We start from the raw sequence: 25,707 nt of genomic DNA, 5'->3' as shown, positions 1-25,707 counted from the left end.
AACTTCTGAAAACGCAGTGCCGTATGTGCTTTAGCGCAGGCAATTCTTCATTACAGCCGATGGGAAGACACGTGGAGGCAGTTCAGGGAGATTGTCACCCAGAAGATGAGGCGATTAGTCGCCAGGCGACAAAATCTCCCGAATCTCCTTGTGTGAACTAACCCTTAAAGGAAGTACAAACCTTTTAAATATGATTTCTTAAAATCACTATTTTTAACTGATGTGCAGTAAAAAATGGACATACAGTAGAACCCCCATTTTATGTTTTTATGGGGACCAGAAAAAATTGTGTAAAATCCAGGAAAATGTAAATTTTAAATCAGGGGATGTAAAATGGGGGTTCTACTGTACTTTACTTTGCACACGTCTTATTTTTCTATTTCAGCTTACTCATATGAGCAACTGTAAGAGCAGCCATGACTGGTCTGAAAAGCTGTTGTCTTTTATTCACCAATGAAAAGCCTGAAAACCTGTCCACTTTCCTAAACTAGGATTTTACCAGCATTTGTCAGTAACAAATATGTTATATATTATAGGTTATTCTCCCCTTTTGGTTGTTTTATTGGCTGACAATGTTTTACAACAAATATTACTTTACTGATTCTTTTGTAGTTCTTACATGTTCACAGAAGAAGGCTGGCCATAATCTAATCCAGAAATCTAATCCTGAGTCAGAAAATATAATGGGTGCCCTCTGATAATTACAAAATCAGCATCTAATTATTTTATTTTCACAATAAACAATATTAGTTTGTTTTAGTGATGCATTTTAAACAGTGGAATCATTTTAGCTTTACACCCTGGTGGTCTGGAATTTATGCAGCTAATCTACAGTGTGAATGCCACCTGGCCAAGGTGAGTTACCTTAATTTTGCAAAATCATTATTAAATAAACAGGGTTCCTAAAATAGCTGTAGGTTGCAGCCCTCCAGAAATGAATACTCTCTCTTTAATAATTAAGAGGAAAAGTTAAGGTAAGACATTAGAGCCTAGAGCAGCAAGTGGCTGTGAGCCTTAGCGTACATGGTATTATTATATGACCTATTAGCAGTAACATATTTTTAAAAATTACAAATAGTAGGTCGCGTGACTAATACTGCATAGCAGGATCTACTTTGTAAGCAAATGATGTGCCTGGGAGTCTCAGGCTACTTACACACAGAAAACAGAGAGTAAAAGCCATGAGTGTGAGGAGCCTCTGAAGAACAGCCTTCAAACAAATGTAAATCACAAATTAAAACTGATCTGTAATACAAAATAAAAATGCCAAAGCAAAAGACTGCACATGAAAACACAAAAAAAGAAAACGATTTCTGACAATCTGCAGACAACAAGACAACTATAACTCTGTTGCATAATTAGATAAGTGTTAATTGAGAGCCTGCAGATGAGACTGGATTTTGATGTCATCCCTGCTTTACGTCATGCTACAAATACTGCACTGTTACAGTATTGCTAGTCATTTCAGTATGGAGAACCTGGGGAATGGGCTGTATTTAATTAAGTCCCTGTGTACATACATGACTAGTAATGCAAGAGTAGTGACATGAGACTAACAAAAACAGGACAGAGAAACAATTAAGAAATGCACCTGTGCTAAGCTTTAGGGCAGTGATCCCCAACCAGTAGCTCGCAAGCAACATGTTGCTCTCCAACCCCTTGGATGTTGCTCCCAGTGGCCTCAAAGCAGGTGCTTATATACACAGGGGTTACTAAATGGCCAATCACAGCCCTTATTTGGCACCCCAGGAACATTTTTCATGCATGTGTTGCTCCCCAACTCCTTTTACTTCTGTATGTGGCTCACGGGTTCTAAAGGTTGGGGATCCCTGCTTTAGGGTAAGGGCACACGCGAAGATTTGGGAAGATCAGTCGCCTGGCGATAAAAACGCCTCTTCTTTGGGGCGACTAATCTCCCTGAACTGCTTCCGGCTAGAATGTAAATCGCCAGCGGGATGGCACTTGGAGCGCCTCATTTTCCGAAGTTTCCTCGTGAGGCAACTTCAGGGGACTTTGGAAAATGAAGCACACTAATTGCCATCCCGTCGGCGATTTACATTCTAGACGGCGGGAGGCAGTTCAGGGAGATTAGTCGCCCCAAAGAAGAGATTTGTCGCTGGGCGACTAATCTCCCCTAATCTGAGCGTGTGTCTCTGCCCTTAAATTTAGGGACTGGTGTTTCTCCAGATAATGATCTAACCTATCAAAACTTAAGCTGGCCATAGACGCAAAGATCCGATCGTACGAATCATTGTACGATCGGACTTTCCCATCTCCCGACCTGTCATTAACCATTCAGATCTAAAGAACAGATCAGCCGATGTTCTGCCCCTGACAGCAATCGTACGATAGACAAAGCTAGTGACAGTCTCCCACTGAAAATCGTACGATCGGCAATACAAGCAGAGATATTACCCGGAGCCGACAGAAAATTTCGAACCTGTCCGATTGACCAAACGACCGATCTCCGCCGGACAAAAATGTCGGGACTCTCCACATATGGTCCTAAAATCGTACGAATCCACGATTCGTACTATCGCATCATTGCATCTATGGCCATCTTAACTCTAGTGTGCATTAACCTGCAACTTATTGGCCCAACCAGCAGTCTTGCTTTGCACGTCTGACTGCAATGCATGGCAATCCTGCTTGCCTGATCTCTTCCCGGAATTTCACAAAAACAAATCTCAAGACTTTAAGGCAATTGCAAACTGGGAGACTGTATTTATACATGTGCAAAAGCAGGTATCACAAGGCCTGATATTTAACAAACCCGCCCCCCCCCCACTGACCCCTTTTAGTATATGGTGCAAATATCAGCACAGGAACGTAATATTGTCAGGAAACATAATTGTCACTGGAAAACCTATTTTCTTCGGGTAGAATTAAGGATAATTTGCCTGTATTGCCTCAAGGTGGGCATATTGGTGAAATGTCTGTTTTGCTCTTTATATATTCAGCAGGGAAAATAAGTACTGAACACGGCAACTTTTTTCTCAGTAAATATGTTTCTAAAGGGCCTATTGACATGAAATTTACAACAGATGTAAATGTAACCCACAGATACAAAGAACTCAAATCAAATAAGTCCATAAATTAAGTTATGTGTAGTACAGTGGAACGACACAGGGAATAAGTATTGAATACATGAAGAAAAGGAGGTGCGAAAAGGCATGGAAAGCCAAGAAACCTGCCGAATTCTCAGTATTGCAATCCTGCCCCATATCAGTGCATTCCGTGTCAGTAGCCCCATTAGAAATATATTTACTGAGAAAACTGTCGACGTGTTTGATACTTTCCCTGCTGTAAATCTATATAGAGAGGTTGTAGAACTGTACCATCATGCTATGAATGTAACAGTTACTGACCTGAGCCTACGCACAACTACCTTGTAAGAGGTAGGACAGAATTAGTCAATATCATACTGGAGCTCACATATCCCTAGCAAGAACCCTCAGACAGGGAATGCTAGAGAACTACAGGTTGAAATCTCTACCTGCATTGGGATGTTCTACTAAGCAGACATTTACTGTTCAAATACTTGCTTTTATGTATCTCAAAGATACTCTTACTATAACCAGTGTGAACCTTTGTGTGATGATTGCTACAGTCTGAAGATTATCAGAAATATCATATAGAAAAAAAAAACATTCAGCTGACAAAATCAGGTTACAGAGTGGAGGCTCAGGTTGCCCAGAAGGGGTCTCGCAGCTGGCTGGAGCCTTTATTATATGTTCAGGTTTGGGAGGACAGTGAGGAAGATGAGAGGAGACAAATAAATGGAGAGGAGATTCAGGTCTTGAAAGGGAAGAGGAATCTGATTCTAAAAGAAAAGCAAAAGAATACATATAATGAAAGCCAGAGGGTCGTGGTGGTAAGCATGAATACGGAACACTGGATTTTAATAGTATCTTGATATTAGCAATTATCTCTGCCAGAAATACAATCTAGTAATTATAGGATGGCATATTTTCATGGTGTAAAATGTTACTTACCTTTTCAGATCAGGTAATAAAACCCACTCCAGAACAAGAAGTAGTAGCATTTTAGAATGAAACCTTTATAGCCAAAGCTCTTTTGGTGTAAGGGTAATGGCAGGCAGTGCTTTTTGGGTAGCTTGGTTGCCTCAGCATGTCCTACATGATCTGGAGCTTGGATGTCTATTCCTATTCATTTTTTTTTTTTAAATAGGGAAGCATTTTGTCCACACACTTAAAGCTAAAATTTACTGACAAACTGTTTGAAATCTGCCATTACCCTAAGAGAGACAAGGCCCTGCTCAGTTTGTAATTTTGTACAAAAAAAACTGGACTATGGCTCCTTAGCATTCCGGCCCTACCAGCATGTCAGGTTCTATGTAAATTAACACATGGCCCTGTGGGGATATAGTCACACTAGTGTCCAGAATAATTGGGGCCTAGATAAAGGGGGAATTCAAAAATTTGAATCACATATAAGTCTTCCCAAAAAAAATCCAATATGAGTTTATGTTACCAAGTTACCATTAACTACAAGGTATTGTTTTATTATTACAGATAATAAGTAAATCATTTAAAAACAATTAGAATTATTTGCTTAAAATTTACTCTATATAAGATGACCTTCTACTTTTAAATAATATGTTTCCATATAAAACATCTCATGCTTGTAAAAATAACTAAATTGGATGGTCCACTGAAAACCATGCAGCAACTACTTTAACCGGTGGACTTATGCTAACCACAAAACTGTCAACCTAGAAAAATAAATATTCCAATATACAAGGATAAAACTAATATACACCACATGTATTCACATAAAAATGGTACTAAGAAATAAGAACTGGCCAAAGTAGTGAATAAGCTAATTTATCTGAAGCACACACATAACAAAATGGTTGGCCATTTTTGCAGGCTTCAGTCAGGTATACTGGTCCAGAGGTTCCAAGTAAGAATTCGAGATTCTTATTGCTTCTTGGACCTTCTTTTTCCTGAATTGTGTGCATAGCACATAAAAGCTTTTTCCCATCTGTATTTTAAGAAGTTGAACATTTTGTAAGAATGCTGTACTACCTAGCTTTGACAGGTAGAATACTGATCCTGTGTTATTTTTGTTGCACCTAATGTAAAAGATAATTCTATTTTGTTACTGGATTTTATGTGGATTACGACAGATTAAGATAATGACAGATGTCTGAAATCTCAAAATACCATATAGCATATACCTTGCAGAGCAGGTTCAATTTGTATTTATAATTGTAAAAACATGGCTTACTGCTTACAACTGTTCCTAGGATTTAGGGCTGAACTACACGGTGCCCGTTCTTCAGATCTGACGCAATGAGAGGAAGCGCAGGCGGCACGTTGGATGAGCCGAATATAATGTAAGTAATACAAATGACGCATCTACAAACTGCGTGCATCCGACACGTCAATCGGATGAAGACGCAACGTGCAGCGCTTGCACCCGACATTCGTGTCGTATGCACACAGTTTGTACATGCGACATTTGTATTACTTACATTATATTCGGCGCATCCGACGTGCTGCCTGCGCTTCCTCTCATCGCGTCGGATCTGAAGAATGCGCACGGTGTGGTTCAGCCCTTATGGCTAGAAAACAAGTGTACCTTTATTATATATAATGTTCTGAATTCTGCAAAAATGTAGCAACGAGAAAATAAAAGCTCACCTGTTTCTGGATCACTGAAATCAGGTAAGGTCATTGTATTCAGCTGTCTTCTGTCAGCAATGGCTCTGTCTAACAGACTGCTCCCTCGGCCAGAATCACTGTAAAACATCAGAACAACAGACTTCATAATCCTTTTACCGACATCAAGTAACTCAATGACAATAAACATAATATATTGGGTATATGTAAGTGCATGTTACCAACATAGATAAGAATCTAAGAATACCTGCTTTAAAATTCTTAAAAAACTTTTTTATATTTTTCAAGAGTTTTGCTGAAGATTCAACCAAACGTCTGACTGTTAAATACATCAAAAGTAGATTATATATTAATCAGCATTATCAAGCATGTCTCTCTATACTAGTGCAAAAGGAAAAACACTACTACGTGGAATGCAATTATGCTCTCTTTACTAAAAGAGACAAAGTTCCTGAAAAAAATTACCAGGCTCTCACCTCTGCCTTCAAAATCCTGTAATATAAGCCAGAATTCTATTATTTATTTATACTTTTCGCTCAAGGATCCAGTACTGGGCAGAGAAAAGTATTACTATACTTAACATTTGAATCGTTAAAAGCTGCACACTAGTGGAGCTAAACTCAGGATATTCACAAATTAAACTTGTTATTTATGTTTTTAGAACAAATTTGGTTTATTGAATAGCAGTAATGCATTGAACACATGATTCACATGAATTCCAGCAACATTTGCAAGATTCTGTTAAGTTTTTTTTCCCATTTTTGGCACTCTCATCATGTAATATGACAGAGCATATCATATCACAACAGCATTTTCTCCACAATATATTTATATTCCATGTTTTTCTGGCTCCCTTTGCACATGGTGGCAGAAAATTTCACCGTCTAAATAAACATGTTAACATGCAATTATCATAATCTGTTAAATTAAATTTTGCAACCTGACTATAACAGAGAGGTAGTTCTAACAGCAATAAAAGGCTCAGGTTGACACAGGCCATACCTTGGGTTGGTGAGGTTGTAACAGGACTTCCATATTTGAAGCATATGTTTGCAAGTCAGGAGGGCTTCATCGGGACCCCGACATAAAGACTCCAGTTTTACTTTGGAAAATAACAATCTGGAATTGGTAACAAAATCTAAAATTAACATATTTTTAGAAAGATATTAAAGCTAATCTAAATAAATATATTTGCAACATGCCTTGAGCCAAAAACAAAATGGAAGCGAATCCTTTGCATGCCAGGCAATATAAAATATATGATACAAAGTACTAGCACGCCAGTAAAGTAGACTCTATGCCTTTCACCCTGTGTGTGTGTTGGGCAGTTATGCTAAGAAAGATAAAAATGGTCCAGCACACAATGGGTTAAAGGCAGGCAACTCAACTCTTCTAAAATATTTTATTGTAAAATTGTTATTCTTATTATAGTCACTATATGGCCAAAATTATCCACTCACTTCTTATTAGTAGAATAACTTTTTAACCTCCACCCAGTGATGACGTGTATAATTAAGCACTCAGTTATCAATTATCCAGCAACAAAGATTGGCAGTAGAATATTTTATGAAAAACTCTGATTTTCAACTTAGCACTATCATAGGATGACACCTTTCTAGCGGGTCACTTTTGTCAAATTTCTGCCCTGTCCAAGTGAAGTGAGTTTGGAGTGAAAGCATCTAAATGTTTAGTACCAAAAGTGGCAGGCCGCAATAACCCAAAGAAAGGAACCACAATGTACGGAAAAATGTCCTCAGTTGAAACACTCATTGTCAAGATTCAAACTATGTCTAGATGCAATATCAGCACATTAAAGGAGAAGGAAAGGCTAAAATTAAGTAAGCTTTATCAGAAAGGTCTATATAAATACACCAGTAAACCCTCAAAGTAATGCTGCACTGAGTCCTCTGTCAAAAGAAACACAACATTTCTGTCCTTCTATTGTGTACACATGGGCTTCTGTATCAGACTTCCTGTTTTCAGCATGAACCTCCAGGCTAGAGCTTGAGCATGCTCAGTTTGCTTCTCTACCCCCTGCTGTAATCTGAGCCCAGAGCTATGAGTGAGCAGGGAGAAACTCAGGCAGGAAGTTATGTCACACCAAGCTCTTATGGCAGCTGCTATCCTAAACAACAGAAAGAGCTGTTTACTCAAGTTTGGTAAAACATTCTGCAGAATAAATATAGTGTTATAGCTTGCACTATTGTGGCTAATCTATTGGCAATAAACTGCTTTGGTAGCTTTCCTTCTCCTTTAATTGGAAAAGTAACAAAATCGCTGTAAGAGGGTGAGCAGCCACACACACACACACACCATGACCTTGCAAAATTCCAAGCTGCAGTGGTGTTTAAGTCCCCAAACCGTGGGGCCCTGCATATGTTTCCTCTAATTATGTGGCCCTTGATGCATGTTATGAAATCGTGTGTGACCCGGGATTTCTTGTGGGCCCAGAAAAGAAGAAAAAAAAAACGGGCGTTGTGGTGCTGATTTATAATTATATCTTGATTTTGTGATCCAGTGGAGGAACTCGGCAAAGGAAAAATCTCTGAGGTTTACTTTCCTTTAATCCCACAAAGATATGCCAGTCCATTTTAAAGGAACAGTACAGTGTAAAAATAAAAACTGGGTAAATAGATAGGCTGTGCAAAATAAAAAATGATTCTAATATAGTTAGTGTATAAAGCAGTGATCCCCAACCAGTAGCTCGTGAGCAACATGTTGCTCCCCAACCCCTTGGATGTTGCTCCCAGTGGCCTCAAAGCAGGTGCTTATATTTGAATTCCAGGCTTGGAGGCAAGTTTTGGTTGTCTAAAAACCAGTTGTACTGCCAAACAGAGCCACAATGTAGGTTGACAATCCACATAGGGGCTACCAAATGGCCAATCACAGCACTTATTTGGCACCCCAAGAAAATTTGTCATGCTTATGTTGCTCCCCAACTCCTTTTTCTGCTGAATGTTGCTCACGGGTTCAAAAGGTTGGGGATCCCTGGTATAAAGGCTGGAGTGCCTTTCCTTCTCCTTTAATGTGTTCTCTCAATTCTACTTGCCTCCTGCATGTCAGATACTATTGTTGCTAGACAGCTGCATGGAAATACCAGCTATCTTTCTTTAAAGTGTCTTTTTCTCAGGTTACATAAGCATATTGACACTGTAAGGCAATGCTTTATGATTAACAATGAAAACCTCATACATGAAGCAAGCAATGAATATTTTATTGAGAAATACAAAGCCCCAGCAGCAGCTGGTCAGTAACTAATGTAAGCGCATCAGTTGCTGAACAGAAAACGGTACTTAGAGTTTCCACATCTACATCTGATAATTTAAGGGAGTGAAGTGGATGTTGGCATGTAATCTTTTCACATTTAAAGGGTATGCGCAAGGAGAGGTGAGGGGTTTAGGTTAAGTGCTTTAAGGGTTTACATCTGAATACTCTGCTTAAAGGGGAACTATTGCGAAAATGAACCTTTAATATAAGCTTCTTCATACCGAAGTAAGAAACTTTCTAAACACAAACAATTAAAAATTCTGCATCATTTCTGTCATAATCAAGTTTATCTTCACTATCCCTCTCTCAGCATCTGTTTCTCTTTATTCTGTCTTCTTGCAGGAGTTTGGTGTCAGATGAATGATCCAATACATCAATAAATATCAGAGCTGGCAGAATCTGAAGAGAAAAATAATATGACACCCTAATCTATGGTGCATTATAGCACCCATACCAGTGAATGAATGAATCTTGTATGGGCAGATTTACAAGGGTCGAATTGAAAATTCAAATTTAGAATTTGGCCAAAACGGTCAAATTTGACTAGGGAGTTGTTAAAATTCAATTTGAGTTCTTTTAAAAATTTCTACTTTGATTTTCGAGATTTATCATACTCTGGCACTTTAAGAACTCAAATTAGACTATTCGCCACCTAAAACTTGCCGAATTGCTGTTTTAAACAGTGGGAGAGGTCCTGGGATCAATTTGGAGTTGTTTGCAGCTTTCCTGACATTCGAGTTTTTTTTTCAGTGAAAAAACTACGCTAATTCACTAAGTTGCGGATTTTCGTGAACGTTACACCTCTTGCGCCAGACTTTACTTTGCCACCTCAGACCAGGCGAAGTGCAATAGAGTAGATAGGACTTGCTTCAAAAAAAGTTAACATTTTTTCTAAGTCCCAAAAAACGCTGGAGTCTTTTACTTTTTTAAGGGTGATAGGCTGAAAAAGAGCGTAAATTTTTTTGGGGGGTACCCTCCTTTCCCCCTACATTTCCTAACATATGGTACCTAAACTATACAGTGGGCACATGTATAGGGCAAAATAACAACTCTTATTTTATGAAGGTTTCCCAGGCTTGTGTAGTGTAATGTATTTGCTGCAACATATACATTGAAATTTAACTTTCCACAGTATGCAAATTAGGCATCGCTAGCATAACTTCGAACCACTGATCATAACATCACTAGTGGAACTTCGCAAACGATCGGTAACTTGTGCGCAATTTCCGATCTTCGTGAATTTGCGCAGCCCTGACGAATCTACGCCTGGCGATGTGCGGCAAAGCCAACGCTGGCACAACTTCGGAGATAAGTAAATTTGCCCCTTAGTTTCAACTGCAATTACATTTACAAAAAAAACTATAAAACAAATGGAAATTGTTATATGTTTAGAATTACTATTTTTTTGTTATGCCATAAAATTTACATTATTTTAGGTTAAGGATACCTTTAAAGTAAAGAGGAATAGAAAACCAAGATAATGTGCATATTTGGTTACTGTCACTTATAATATAGGGGCGGTGATGATGTGTTACCAGCAGGACAATTTCTACGCTGTCATTGTACTTACATAAAGTTCTCTGGATATTCGCTGAGTGCCATGTCAATAATGTTCAGAGCATCATGATAGTGTTTTTGAGCTGAAAGCAAGAGTGCTAGCAGGTGCAAAGAGTTGGAGTCATCTCCCTGGAGCTGCAGAGCCTGACGGACATAGCCCAAAGCTTCTGGGATCTACATGCAAACCAAAAACATGTTATGCAAAGCTATGCAACATAAGTACATTACAATTAAAATGCACATGAAGGTTCATCTCATGTTTTATATGTGTGAGCTCTGAAATGGCACGTCACCCCTTAAAGGTATAGTTCAGTGTGAAAATAAAAACTGGGTAAATAGATAGGCTGTGCAAAATAAAAAATGTTTCTAATATAGTTAGTTAGCCAAAAATGTAATATATAAAGGCTGGAGTGAACAGATGTCTAATAAAACAGCCAGAATCCAACTTCCTGCTTTTCAGCTCTATAACTCTGAGCTAGTCAGCGACTTGAAGGGGGGCCACATGGTACATTTCTGTTCAGTGAGTTTGTAATTGACCCTCAGTATTCAGCTCAGATTCAAAAGCAACAGATATGACCCATGTGGCCCCCCCTCAAGTCTCTGATTGGTTACAGCCTTGTAGCCAGGGTAACCAGTCAGTGTAAACCAAGAGAGCTGAAAAGCAGGATGTAGTGTTCTGACTGACTTGTTATACATCAAATCACTCCAGCCTTTATACTTTGCATTTTTGGCTAACTAACTATATTAGAAACATTTTTTATTTTGCACAGCCTATCTATTTACCCAGTTTTTATTTTTACACTAAACAATTCCTTTAAAAACAAGCCTCCTTAAAGGGACAGTTCAGTGTGAAACTAAAAACTGTCTAAATAGATAGGTTGTGCAAAATAAAAAATGTTTCTAAAATAGTTAGTTAGCCAAAAATTTTTCATTTCATTTTCAGCTCTCTAACTCTGAGTTAGTCAGTGACTTGAAGGGGGGCCACATGGGACATAACTGTTCAGTGAGTTTGCAATTGATCCTCAGCATTCAGCTCAGATTCAAAAGCAACAGTTATGACCCATGGGGCCCCCCCTAAAGTCTCTGATGGGTTAGTGCCTGGTAACCAATCAGTGTAAACCAAGAGATCTGCAAAACAGGAAGTAGTGTTCTGTTATGTTAGACATCCAGTCACTCCAGCCTTTATACATTACATTTTTGCCTAACTTATAAATATTTTTTATTTTGCACAGCCTATATTTTTACGCAGGTTTTATTTTTACACTGAACAATTCCTTTAAAGGAGAAGGAAAGCTACAACAGCAGTTTATTGCCAATAGATAAGCCACAATTGTGCAAGCTATAAAACTATATTTATTCTGCAGAATGATTTACCATACCTGAGTAAACAGCTCTAGAAGCTCTCTCTGTTAGTTTAGGATAGTAGCTGCCATATTAGCTTGGTGTGACATCACTGCCTAAGTCTCTCCCTGCTAACTCATAGCTCATATTACAGCAGGGAGGGGAGGAGGGAGGGGACAAAAAGGAGGGGAACAGGGAGAAATGAGTAAACTGAGCATGCTCAAGCCATAGCCCTGGAGGTTTAAGCTGAAAACAGGAAGTCTGATAAAGAAGGCCATGTATACACAATAAAAGGAAAGAAATGTTGTGTTTCTTTTGACAGAGAACTCAGAGCAGCATTACTTTGAGGGTTTACTGGTATATTTATATAGACATTTCTGATGAAGCTTACTTCATTTTAGCCTTTCCTTCTCCTTTAACACACTACACTTCATAGTCAAGTGTAACTGGGTAATTTCATTATTCACCGATATAATACACCAGGCAAACTCATAAATACCAATGAGCGGAGACAAATGCCATTTCACAATTAACTAGTTATAGTCTTCATAATGTTTTTTTATGAAATGGGTTGAACTCCTAAGTCATTAAAGATGTTTTTAGGCCATACCACTCCTAGAAAGTGTCGGCCTTGCTACAATTCACTAGACTGACAGATGCTGCAATAAATACCACCACGGCCTGGATCAGGCAATCTCAATCTGTGAAATTAAATGTGAAGGTGGAGGCCCTTAAGGATTTACCCGCTGAGGCTTTTATGTCAGATTGCAGATTATTAGAAAATAAAAAAATCCTTTAAAATAACATTGTTAAGCCAGTGAAAGAAACATCCTTTATACTGCAAATTAAAAGCTGTGAATAATAGATTAAAATCCGGATTACACACATTCATTTAGGGGAACTTCATAACAAGGCTAGTGGGAGCAGGGTTTTCAGATTTCTTTTCTATTCCCCCTCACGCTGCGCAATAGCAGCCAAGCAAGCCAGGTTACCAAATCTCTATGCTATGATAATTTGATAAAATAGGTGCTCTCATTTTACAAAGGGGTTGTTCACTTTTATATTAACTTTTAGTATGCTGTAAAGAGTGATTTTCTGAGACAATTTGCAATTGGTTTTCATTTCATATTTTTAAAAATTGTGGTTATTTGAGTTATTTAGCTTTTTATTCAGCAGCAGGGAGGGGGCAGAGTGGGTTAGAGAAGCAGAATGAATCCTAAGTGATTAAGGGGATGTTGCAGCCTTACTATTAACCCTTGAACAACCAGAATGGCAGTTATCTAAAGATTTCAAAGAGGCTGTTCAGTGATTACATTTTTGTGTTAAGGGTTTACATGTCCTTTAAATCTGATTTAAATTTCTTGCAGAAGGAGTTCTCATAGTATAGCTGTCTCCTCTCAGTAAGATCAAGTTTCAGGAGGGGACAGCGATACCTGCGATCTGCAATTTGCAGACAGTGAATCAGAACACGGCTACAATCAGAGTGAAGAGGACTTTGAAACTAATGAGCATGCATCAAGTTAAGAAGATCAAACTGCTCATGAGTAATGAGCCAAAGGCCAAGGCCATCATGAAGGGGGGTGATTGCTGTATTGGAAGGATAGTGAATGGACTATTGGAATTCCACAAGCTGAATTTTAACCCGTGAGTGCCCAGAGTGGCAGATATTTAAAGCATATAAACTGTCTGGTAACATATCAAATTTACTAAGGGGGAGTGTTAACATGTCCTTTAAGTCATTGATAGGTAAAGACTGCATTATTTGTTGCTATAGCTCTGCCAATGAAGCTCAGTCACAGTTTGCACAACACACAGTAGATCATGCAACATAATTGGTCTATTTATTCTAAGCACACCTACCATTCTATCAGTATTATTAAACCTCAACAAATAAGAACCCCAAGGCCTTCAATGGTATTATGTGTAGCCACTCATATTTCTTTAGTACAGAACAGTGTTTTCATGAAGGGATAACAAGCCTCTAACTGAAATAAACTGCTGGAGTAAAATTGCACCAAGTTTACAGATAGTGAGAAGTGGGTTAAGGACAAGAAATACAAAAGAACAGAAAATGAAGGGGACATGTATGTTGATTCTTCCCACAGAGAGCAGTTATTAATAACAGGAAATATGGGGCTTTCATACAATCCATGCCTAGTGACAGTAGGAGGCCTAGTAACAGAGAAACCTTACTCGCAGCATGACTCCGCAACATTATTACTTGCAGCTTGAAGGGATAACAAGCCTCTAAACGAAACTAACTGGAAGAATAAAAGTGCTTCAAGTTTACAGATTGTGAGAAGTAGGTTTTGGCCAAGACATACAAAAGCAAATAAAAGAACAAACATTAGAATAGAAAATTAAGGAGAAACTATTGTGATCCTTCCTATAGAGAGCAGAAAATTATTAATAACAGGACACATGGGTTTTCTTGCAATGCATGCCTAGTGACAGAAGCATGACTCTGTAACATTATCGCAATAGACAATTCTTCAGTGTATACAATAGAGTAGTCTGAGTTACCAGGCTCACTTCATAGCTGCACTGATGGCTCAGCTCAATCTAGTCAGCGGCTGACTCAGGATATGATCCATAAAGCTTTAATAAAAAGTAATGTAAACAAGGCTCCAGGGTCTGATGGCATACACGATCTCAGCCTGGTAATTATAGGCCAGTAAATTTGACATCTGTGGTGGGCAGATTATTTGAAGGCTTGTTAAGGGATCACATTCAAAATTTTGTCCTAGTTAATGACAATATGAGCAGCAGCAACATGGCTTTATGAAGGATAGGTCATGTCAGACTAATCTGATTGCTTTTTATGATGAGGTAAGTAAGATGCTGGACAGTGCGGGGGCAGTAGATGTGATATTTTTGGATTTTGCCAAAGCATTTGATGCTGTGTCCCACAAACGACTGCTTTCTAAACTAAGGTTTTTTTGGGCTTAATGAAGTTGTTTGCACAGGGATAGGAAACTGGCTACAGGATCGGGTAGAGGGTAGTTGTTAATGGTCCATTCTCTACTTGGAGTAAGGTTCTTCGTGGGGTCCCCCAGGGCTCGGTATAGGGTCCACTTTTATTTAACTTTTTTATTAATGACTTAGGGGAGGGTATTGTAAGTAATGTATCAGTGTTTGCCGATGACACAAAACTATCCAGCCCAATAAATTCCATCCAGGATGTGGCAACCTTGCAACAGGATCTTGACAAACTGGCCAGCTAAGTAGCAAATGAGATTCAATGGTAATAAATGTAAAGTCATGCACCTGGGATGTAAAAATATTCAAGCCACTTATACCCTTAAGGACCTTGGAGTCCTTGTAGATCAGTGATCCCCAACCTTTAGAACCCGTGAGCAATATTCAGAAGTAAAATGAGTTGGGGAGCAACACTAGCATGAAAAATGTTCCTGGGGTGCCAAATAAGGGCTGTGATTGGCCATTTAGTAGCCCCTATGTGGACTGTCAACCTACATTAAGGCTCTGTTTGGCAGTGCATCTGGTTGTTATGCAGCCAACACTTGCCTCCAAGCCAGGAATTCAAAAATAAGCACCTGCTTGAGGCCACTGGGAGCAACATCCAAGGTGTTGAAGAGCAACATGTTGCTCACGAGCTACTGGTTGGGGATCACTGTTGTAGATGATAAACTTGGCTGTAGCAAGCAATGTCAGTCAGCAGCATCAAGGGCAAATAAGGTCTTGAGCTGTATTAAAAGGGGCATTGATTCACAGCAGAAAGCGGTCATTCTTCCACTTTATAGAGCACCTTTAAGGCCCCATCTAAGCTGGTAAAAGGTATGGAAAATCTTAGCTATGAAGAAAGACTGACCAAATTGGGGATGTTCACGCTGGAGAAGAGGCGTTTAAGGGGGTGATATGATAACTATGTATAAATATATAAGGGGATCATATAATAGTCTCTCTAATGCTTTAGTTACCAGTAGGTCTTTCCAGCTAACACAAGGTCACATGCTTTCACATGCTGATACATTAGATAGCTGTAAATTGGGGTTGGATGGCTTTTTGGGTAAGTGAATGAATACAGGATTATGGGAGATAGCTCATAGTACAAGTTGATCCAGGGACTAGTCCGATTGCCATTTTGGAGCGAGGAAGGAATCTTTTTCCCCCTCTGAGGCAAATTGGAGAGGCTTCAGATGGGGTTTTTTTTTTGCCTTCCTCTGATGGACATGTGTCTTTTTTCAACCTAACTTACTATGTAATTTCTTGGAGATGTGAACATTTTCGATCCACACATTCTGTGGTCCTAGTTTCTACTAGGGATGCACCGAATCCACTATTTTGGATTCGACCTAATCCCCAAATACTGAAGCAAATCCTAACTTGTATATGCAAATTAGGGGTGGGAAGGGGAAAACATTTTTGACTTCCATGTTTTGTGACAAAAAGTCAAGCGATTCCCCACCCACCCTAATTTGCATATGCAAATTAGGATTCGGTTTGGCCGGGCAGAAGGATACGGCCGAATCTGAATCTTGCTGAAAAAGGCCGATTCCCGAACCGAATCCTGGATTCCGTGCATCCCTAGTTTCTACTTCTGTGCAGGAGAGCTAAAGATCTGTTTCAACTGGCCTTTAGAGACATACAGTACTTATCTTTACTTCTCTGTTTCACAGATTAGCAAGAGTTTTTGGTATGTTATAAGTATACTGTCCACATCTTCATGTCGAAAGGCCATCCTGAAGACAAAAGGAAATCAACAGAGCACCACCTCATTTTGTAGATTCATATACTGCTGTTAGTGTTTGAAGCATACTACTACTCAACAGAAACATTACAATGTTTGGTGGCCATTGGTGAATTACTTGTGAAATTATATATTTCATTCATAAGAGGGTTTGTAAGTGGCCTCGATACAGTGGCCAGCCATCTACAACACTGAACTATGAATGGAATATCAGAAAGACTAGAAACTAAGAGTACACAGATAATAGTAATTCCCTGTCACTGCAGAGCTCAACATATATAAATCGAGATACTCACCTGTCTGGATATTGCTAATTGTAGTGCCAAATAGAAAGCTGCCAAGTGGTCAGTAGGAGACAAGCTGTGTGCCCTAGAAAGAAAGGATTGAGAAATGAATGATAAGATTTGTGATGTGTAGTTTTTAATAAGATATCACGCTGCATGCATTGATCATCCTACCAGTTTAAAAAGTTAATTTCAAAGCATATGATAATAGAGTGTGGATGTCCATCTTAGTTCATTATGTATGGTCCTGTGCTTGCAGAAATAACCACAAAATCATCATGCAAATCCTTTCAGGGAGCCACTACCTTTGGTATTCAATGCTAATCTCTAAATTCTCTCCCCACTAGGTGGATCTTTTAGGTGTGCAGACCATTTCTCATCTAATTTTAACCCTATGCCTAAATTTGAATGCTAAATCCTTCTCCAGACTTCAACATGCTTTTGTAAGGGGGGGGGGTCTGTGGTGTAAAGACCAACTGACTGTCATAGTATATAGTGAATTTAGGGATACATTTCTTGATGTATTTGGGGTCAGTACCCACTGCCTTCCACTGTATAATATATTTAGAACAGTGATCCCTAACCAGTGGCTTGCGAGCAACATCAAGCTCACCAAGCCCTTTGATGTTGCTCCCAGTGGCCTCAAAGCTGGTGCTCATTTTTTACATGGCAAATTGTTTTGGAGGGATAAGACCCACCTGTAGTCTACCAGTTCCCATAGGGGCTACCAAATAACCAAGTTTTGTCCTTACTGGGCACCCTTGGGACCTTTTCAAGCTTGCTCACCCAACTTTTTATATTTAAATGTGACTCATGGGTAAAAAAAGGTTGGGGATCCTTGATCTATGATATGAAGATTTTTTTACCTAAATATAGCCTTTACCATACATTTGTTTGCCAGAAGACAGTGGCAGCTAAAATGCTCCATTACCACACATTATAATATTAAATTCAAAGCACCATGTGCAGTGCAGCTATGAAAGGTTGATCCCTCTGCCAGTCATCACATGTTCTTTAGCTGTGTGTGGCTTCTGGACCAGTACTGATTTTTAATAAGCCATTATAGCAAAAACAAAAAAAAAAAAATTAATTTGTGAAAAATCACACCCCCCCCCCCAAGTTGACAAAAAAACCTTTGCAATGGGTCGTACAAGTACCATTTCAATCATCATAAAAGGTATCCAACATAACAGGGAGATAAAAAAAAACTATTATCCAGAGAAAAATTTAAATTCTACATTTTTTTTTAATAATTATTAGACCCTACTCAGTCAAAAAATGGTATATTGCACAGGCAAATGAAAGAGTATGCACAATATAAGGTTAGTTCTAATTTTACCACTATCCAGACAAATGCAGCAATATATTAAAATAGCACTAAAAAATGTGAATTCCACCTGCTTCATGGAAAACATTTTACAGGACAGAAGACTGCTACCTGAATATTTAGGACAACTAAATAATTGGTAAAAATAAAAAAGCCTGTAGCATTCCTTTTTAAAAAAAAATCATACACAACTGAAGTTTTTTTTAGAACTCTGCTATACATGCACTTTATACACAGCTTATCTCAGTACACGTTTGACAACGAGAAGCTAGACTTCCAGCGATGTCACATAGTGCAATCCTGCTACTCACCTGTGGAATGCAAGTAGAGCTTTCCGCTGCAGGTCCTCCTGCACACCCCGCAATGAGGCTGTAAGACAAGAAGTTACAGTTATTGTCCTTGATCCATGTCACTGTGCAGGCTGGGCATGTCAACATTTTCACCAATTCCCATATACAATGGATTGTGTATGCACGTCAAGGAAAATCTATTATAATAATTATGTTATTTTAAAACTGTAACTGATCTCTGCTGAGTTGTAAAAAATGAAGGCAAAGGTTACAGTAACATCAAAAATGAAAGTGTTTTTAAAGTAATGAAAATATAATGCAGTGTTGTCCTGCACTGGTAAAACTGGTGTGCTTGATTCAGAAACACTACTATTGTTTATATAAAGCATCTGCTGAGTAGCAATGGGGGCGGCCATTCAAAGGAGAAAAGGCACAGGTTACACAGGACATAGGACATAATGATGTTATCGGTTATCCACTATTTAGCCCTTTTTCAATTTCCGCCATTGCTACACAGCAGCTTGTTTATATGAACTATTGCATTGTTTTTTGAAGCAAACAGATCAATTTTACCAGTGCAGGGCAACAGTACATAATATTTTCATTACTTTAAAACACTAATCTTTTAAGTTACTTTTCCTTTACCAGATATCGGACGGTCTGCACAAGATAAATAATTAGCGGCTATGCAGGTTTATGGGTAAAATATGTTAAAGGAGAATGAAACCTCCAATGAAAAAAGCCCCATCCACTACCCCCCCCAAAGTCCCCACCCCTTCCGCTGCCTCCCTGCATAGTGCATTATTGCAAAAAGTGTCCCCAAATATCAATCTCACTTCTCCATGCAGAGTAGTGTAGCAGAGCTCCAGGGTGCCATCTTCTGCCATCTTCTTTTCTTCGGAGCCGCCCACACTGAGCTATTTGACGCATGTGCAGTTGGAGCCAATCCGGTACTCTCGCCAACTGGAAAGCTGGCAATTGCCAAAGTGAGGGAAGAGGACCCGAAGAAAATTGAAGATGCGGAAGATGGAGCCCTGGAGCTCAAGTGAGATTGACATTTGGGGACACTTTTTTTTTAAATTAATTCACTATGGGGGGTAGTGGATTGGGCTTTTCTCATTGGGGGTTTAATTCTCCTTTAAATAACACCATAGATATTGTGTAAAGATGTTGTTTTTGAAATATTTTTGGGGTTTGCCACAAATCATCATGGCTTAAAGAAAGGAAAAAAAAACGTAAAGGCGCACTATCTTTAAAAATCTACCAGCTGAACTTTGCTTACTGCAAAGAAACTACTAAGATGACTAGGGATGCACAGAATCCGCTATTTTGGATTCAGCCGAACCCCAAATCCTTGCCGAATACCGAACCGAATCCTAATTTACATATGTAAATTAGGGGTGGGAAAGGGAAAACATTTCTACTTCCTTGTTTTGTGACAAAAAGTCATGCGATTCCCATCCCGCACCTAATTTGCACATGCAAATTAGGATTCAGATTCGGCTCGGCTGGGCAGAAGGATTTGGCCGAATCCTGCTGAAAAAGGCTGAATCCTGCCCGAATCCTGGATTTGGTGCATCCCTAAAGATGACACAAATGGACAGTCACTCTCTGTATAGGCAATAAGCAAACTCCAAAGCAAAAAAAGCATATTTCCATATAAGTATTGCTGCAAATGATCAATGATGACATTTAAACATCAAACAAAAAATAAGCCAATACCATGGCCAGCTGTGAACCATAACTCTCAGGATCCCAGAGCAACAAATGGTGGTTTAAATTGCTGATCATAGCCTCACTAGGCTTTAAACTGTTTACAGTGGAGATCTGTAAATTAGTATATTTGAAACAGTGAATTTTTTTGTTGTTGCAGATTTAGCACAAACTAATCATCTGTTAAAGTAAATATTCTCTATGTGCAGTCATCTCTTCTATTTTACAGGCCAATGGAAACATTTTAATATATGGACAACATTTATTTTAGGGACAGTATCACTGCTAATGCAGATATTTTCTCATGACCTTTTGAAGGATGAACACACATTGGAATGGTGACAAAAAAAAACTATGTCTCTATCTCAGTCACAGAAGATGGGAGGGGAGTGAGAGGATAAAATGCCAATAAAAAAAACCAAATACATATTTGCAATGATCCAAAGTATCTCCACTACGAGCATTACATGGAAAGAAATATGAATGGAGAGTTACCATCAGAGGCCTGCAGGCTGTATGTGAGTCCCAAGGCCAGGTATCCTTTGGCCTTAAATTCTGGGCTCTTCCCACCACAGTCAACAACCATCTTAGCAAATCTTTCAGCTTCCTCCATCTAAAATGTCAGATAAACTGTCAGTAAATACATCCAAATTATAAAACATTTGCAAAACATATCTGAAATGTTAGCATGTATACATGAAAACTAACTTGGACATAGAAGTGCACTTTGTAACTGGTTAAACACATTAGTTAATAGCATCAATGTCAATGCTGGTGTTGAAGAAATCTCCTTAAACATACAGATCACGTAACCACCAAAATTGAGTTCTTCTGCAATTCCTGGCAGTTATGCAATTAATATGTCTTACCACCTGCAATTCACACGGAAACCAAAGAAAAGGTATTTTCAGGAGATTTGTCACCCACCCACTCCCATGATCACCAAATCTCCCAATGTGTCAAAACCCTTAAGGGTGATGGCAGACCAGATATGTCACCAGTCATAAATCTGCTCTATCATCATACTGAAATAAGAAACTTTCTAAATACAATCAATTAAATATTCTGTACTGTTTCTGAAATAATCAAGTCCATCTTCACTATTTCTCTCTCAGCATCTGTTTCTCTTCATTCTCTCTTCATGCAGGAATTGAGTGTCCAATAATCATTGACAGTTAGATCCAATATATCATATAGGGGGCTCCTTTTGGCTAGAAGATGTACATGCAGAATTTGCTCAAAAGGCAGTTACTTTGTTAAATTTTGTTTGTACTGGAATCAGTTATTTGAGTGAGCTTTAATACATCTGCTAGGAAAGGGAGCCCACTATAAGATATATTGGATCTAACTGTCAATGAATATCTGACACCCAACTGCTGCATGAAAAGAGAATGAAGAGAAACAGATGCAGAGAGAGGGATAGTGAACATAAACTTGATTATTTCAGAAACAGTACCGAATATTTGATTGTATTTACAAAACTTGTTATTTCAGTATGCTGAAGCTTATATTAAATTTTCATTTTCATAGTTCCCCTTTAAATACAATGAGAGGCAGTGGGAATTTCCTCGCCAAATATGTTAAAGGAAAACTATACCCCCCAAACAATGTAGATCTCTATAGAAAGATATTGCATAAAACAGCTCATATGTAAAATCTTGCTTCATGTAAATAAACCATTTTCATAATAATGTACTTTTCTAGTAGTATGTGCCATTGGGTAATCATAAATAGAAAATTGCCATTTTAAAAAATAAGGGCCGCCCCCTGGGATCGTAGGATTCACTGTACTCACAAACAAACCATACATGTTAGGTCACATGAGCCAATTAACAGCCAGAGTTGTGTCTTTTGCTTCCACACTTCTTCCTGTTACAGTTAGAGTTGAAGTATTTCTGGTCAGGTGATCTCTGAGGCAGCACACAGACCATCACGAAATGGTGGCTCAAGGCAAGAGATGTAAAAGGGCAAGATTTAATTAAATATATATTCCAGTTTGGTAAGATTCTTTAATATGCCACTTAATATGATATGAAGTATCTGTTGCTTAAGTGTTCATTTTGGGGGTATAGTTTTCCTTTAAATGCAGTGGAAGACAGTAGGAACTTGCCCCAGATACGTTGTATACAGTGGGGGCAATTGTTCTTGGTGCCTCAGATCTCCCGTACTCTGCTAAAAATCAGACGTTTCTGCATTGTACAGATCAAAATATACTACGAACCAAGTTGGGTTTTGAGATTTGAGAGATTGCAGTGAATAGGAGAAAACAATAGCTTATTTGAAAGAAGTTCCATTGTGTAATGCTGGCTCTACTCCAACTTGCAATACAGCAAATGACTGAAGTTTATCAGAGCACATGACTGGGGGCAACTGGGAAACTGACAATATGCCTAGCCCCATGTCAGATTTCAAAATTAAATATAAAAAAATCTGTTTGCTCTTTTGAGAAATGGATTTCAGTGCAGAATACTGGTGGAGCAGCCCTATTAACTGATGCGTTTTGGAAAAACATTTCCCACGACAGTATCCCTTTAAAGTAAACACATGTATCTACAATTGCAATAAATTACTACCTACTGTATTTTCTGATATATTTTATAAGACATTCCTTGTACAAGAGTTATCAAGGCTTGCAATGCATTGCACAACTTTATCTATGTAGAAAGGATGCACTTGTGTCACTGTATATTTGCAAGATGCAGATAAGCAGATTTGCAATCATGCAATATGTGAGCTTACCCAATGCAAGGATCCCATACACAGCTTGGCAGCTAGGAGAGGGATGGTGGCATCCTCTGGTTTCAGGCGTATACATTCTTTTAAAACCTTCAGAGCATGGGCAGACTAAAAAAAAAAGTTGAGGAGCTTGTCAGTGTACCTTTTTTTCTTCAAATAAAGCCATTTAAGATGTTCATGAATGAAGAGGCAATGTCATGCATCATGGTAAACTACTATCTTTACAACTTATCCAGTATTTTACCAGCTCAAATCAATTTAAATAAACTGTTCGATAATTGCAAGCAGAAAATAATTCCAAGTAACAAATAGCTAGCAGCCCTAATCATTTCAAAAGACAAACAATTTATAACATGCTGTAATTATTACTAGGCAGTAACCTAGCCCTTTGTCTGTGTGCACGAAAATATTAAAGCACTACTAGCAAATGCACACTGCTGGATAATGTGTTTGCAATAACTAAAAAGCATGTTTTGAGCAAATGTTACAATACCTGGAGTTGTTTAAACAAAGGCCTGACTTTATTGAAAGGCAAGAAAGCAAAAGGCAAAACTTGATTACCTTCCCTGCAGCCATTAAAGAGAGGGCAAACTGATACCAAAGATGAAATTCCTCGAATGCAAATTTCATGGCACGTTCCAAACACTGAAACAACAACAAACAAGCTGAAATGTTTAGGGATAGCATTCTGCTTTATAGGTCACAACATTTACATTAACTTTCAAGCTGCAGATGGAAATTAGAACATAGATTAACAGTTCCCAGCAGGCATGACATCTAAAGGGTCTTTTAAAATATAAGCTTCAAAGCAAAAAAAGCATATTTCTGTATAAGTATTGCTGCAAATGAACAATGACATTGAGGGTAGAACTCCCCCGGCGATTTCAGTGCGAGCCGACGCGCTGCGTCTGCATCCGACAGTCGTGTCGCGTTGGATGAACGCTGCGACTTCATCCAACATTTCCATCTTTTACCTTATTTCCATCGCATCCGACTTGACGCCTGTGTTTTTTGCGCAGCACATCGGATTGAGCCGAAATCACTCATGGAGTTCTACCCTGCAAAATCAAACTCAAAATATGCCAATACAATGAACAGCTGTGAACCATAACCCTCAGGATCCCAGAGCAACTAATGGTGGTTTAATTTGCGGATCATGGCCTCACTAGACTTTAAACTATTTACAGTGGGGATCTGTAAGTAAGTATATTTAATACACTGACATTTTTTTGCAGATTTAGCACAATCTTTAAAAGTAAATATTCTCTATGGTGCAGTCATCTCTTCTATTTTACAGGCCAATGGAAACCAAAGCTTTTTAATACATGAACAACTTTTATTTTAGTGACAGTTTCACTGCAAATTTAGATATTTTCACATGACCTTTAGGAGGATGCACACACATTGGATTAAGAAAGATATCTTACACATTAAGGGGCAAATTCATCAAGGGTCGAATATCAAGGGTTAATTAACCTTCGATATTTGACTGGGGAATAATCGTTCGACCAAAAAAAAACTTAGGCAAGCCTATGGGGACCTTCCCCATAGGCTAACATTAAGCTCGGTAGCTTTTAGGTGGCGAACTAGGAGGTCGAAGTTTTTTCTAAAAGAGACAGTACTTCGACTATCGAATGGTCGAATAGTCGAACGATTTTTAGTTTGAATCGTTCGATTCGAAGTCGTGGTCGAAGGTCATAGTAGCCCACTCGATGGTCGAAAACAGTCACATAAGGGTCTAATGGGCAGACAGAGAGTTAAGAAAAGTGGGTGTAGTGTGAATGCTAGAATGAGAAGAAGTTATGAGTGAGGAGGAGGTCATGAGCAAACCGAAGGTTACATTTTGGGGTGTACTTGGTAATTAGAAAGAGATGATGTATAGTGGTGTAGCATTGTAAAAAAAATTACGCCATTATAATAAAATTCTTGCATCGGTTTGTCTTCTAAACAATTTATGCACTGGCCTGTCTTTTTAAATTTTAAGAAGAATTTTAAGAACTTGGCATTTACACACCCAGAGGAGAGTGAAAAAAAAGGAAGGTGAAAGCAGCATGATTTAGTAAGTGTTTGAAGGTAGGGAATGAATGAGAGGGCAGAGACAAATATAACAAAAGTAACTCCTGCCCTCTAATGTACAAAGCAAAGCTGTTCAGCACCGGTGCTAGGCAAAATGCTGTGTGCATTGTATACTGATGGGTATGAATTTCAAAACTAATGGCACAGACATGGATTTGCCTATAGTCTGAAAATGCCTTGATTTTTTCCTGTCAAGTAAAAAAAAAGAAAAGTAACTTACCTCAGAAAGCATTTCAAACTGGCCTCTTCTACCTAGGGCAATAGTGAGGAGATCGTACACTACAGAAGCACTTTGAAGACTAATAATCCGATCATTCTCGTGCTCTGGGATCCTACTTAACACTGCATCCCTGTTAGCCTGAAATAAATCACAAAAAGATCTCCAGGTTAATCTCTCTATAATGATCTATGTAACTTAATCAAACATCCTATAGCTGATGGCAAAGCAGGTTAATAAACTGTTGTGCCAATAAGCCAAGAACACGATCGCCTTCTCTCCATGCTGTTATAAAAACTGTTACATGCACCAGAAAACAGTGTAATACTATGTAGTCAACATCTGAAAGCATTATATTTTCTACATAAAAATATTTATATTTCCTTTCTGACCACAGATCAGAGCAAATGGCTCACAAGACACACAGCAGAATCAATTGCTTGATATTATGGGTTATACTTTTGCCTTGGGAGGTCTTTCATTTCATTATAGGAGTGGAAGTTAATTGCCATGGATAAGGCTGAATAAGCAAAAACATTTTTT

At 38.6% G+C, this 25,707-nt stretch overlaps 1 protein-coding gene across 3 annotated transcripts in view; it reads right to left on the bottom strand.

Annotated features, from left to right (window-relative positions):
• Nucleotides 1-25,707, bottom strand: part of ttc7b.S (tetratricopeptide repeat domain 7B S homeolog) — a 72,431-nt gene that overhangs the window by 20,973 nt on the left and 25,751 nt on the right. The window contains exons 9-18 of one of the 3 annotated variants that reach the window (XM_041575346.1): nt 25,168-25,305; nt 23,433-23,516; nt 22,875-22,979; nt 20,631-20,748; nt 18,444-18,501; nt 16,818-16,890; nt 10,486-10,646; nt 6,651-6,767; nt 5,670-5,767; nt 1,157-1,210 (exon numbers count right to left, since the gene is read on the bottom strand). In XM_041575346.1, coding sequence (XP_041431280.1) covers nt 1,157-1,210; nt 5,670-5,767; nt 6,651-6,767; nt 10,486-10,646; nt 16,818-16,890; nt 18,444-18,501; nt 20,631-20,748; nt 22,875-22,979; nt 23,433-23,516; nt 25,168-25,305 — 1,006 coding nt within the window. Of the gene's footprint in view, nt 1-1,156; nt 1,211-3,002; nt 3,824-5,669; nt 5,768-6,650; nt 6,768-10,485; nt 10,647-16,817; nt 16,891-18,443; nt 18,502-20,630; nt 20,749-22,874; nt 22,980-23,432; nt 23,517-25,167; nt 25,306-25,707 lie in introns of those variants that run through there. The other 2 variants (XM_041575345.1, XM_018232429.2) reach the window with 2 other exon arrangements.

This window comes from Xenopus laevis, chromosome 8S (assembly GCF_017654675.1).
Source record: "Xenopus laevis strain J_2021 chromosome 8S, Xenopus_laevis_v10.1, whole genome shotgun sequence".
In the NCBI taxonomy this organism is placed as follows: Eukaryota; Metazoa; Chordata; class Amphibia; order Anura; family Pipidae; genus Xenopus; species Xenopus laevis.
This window is presented reverse-complemented; position numbering and strand designations above follow the sequence as displayed.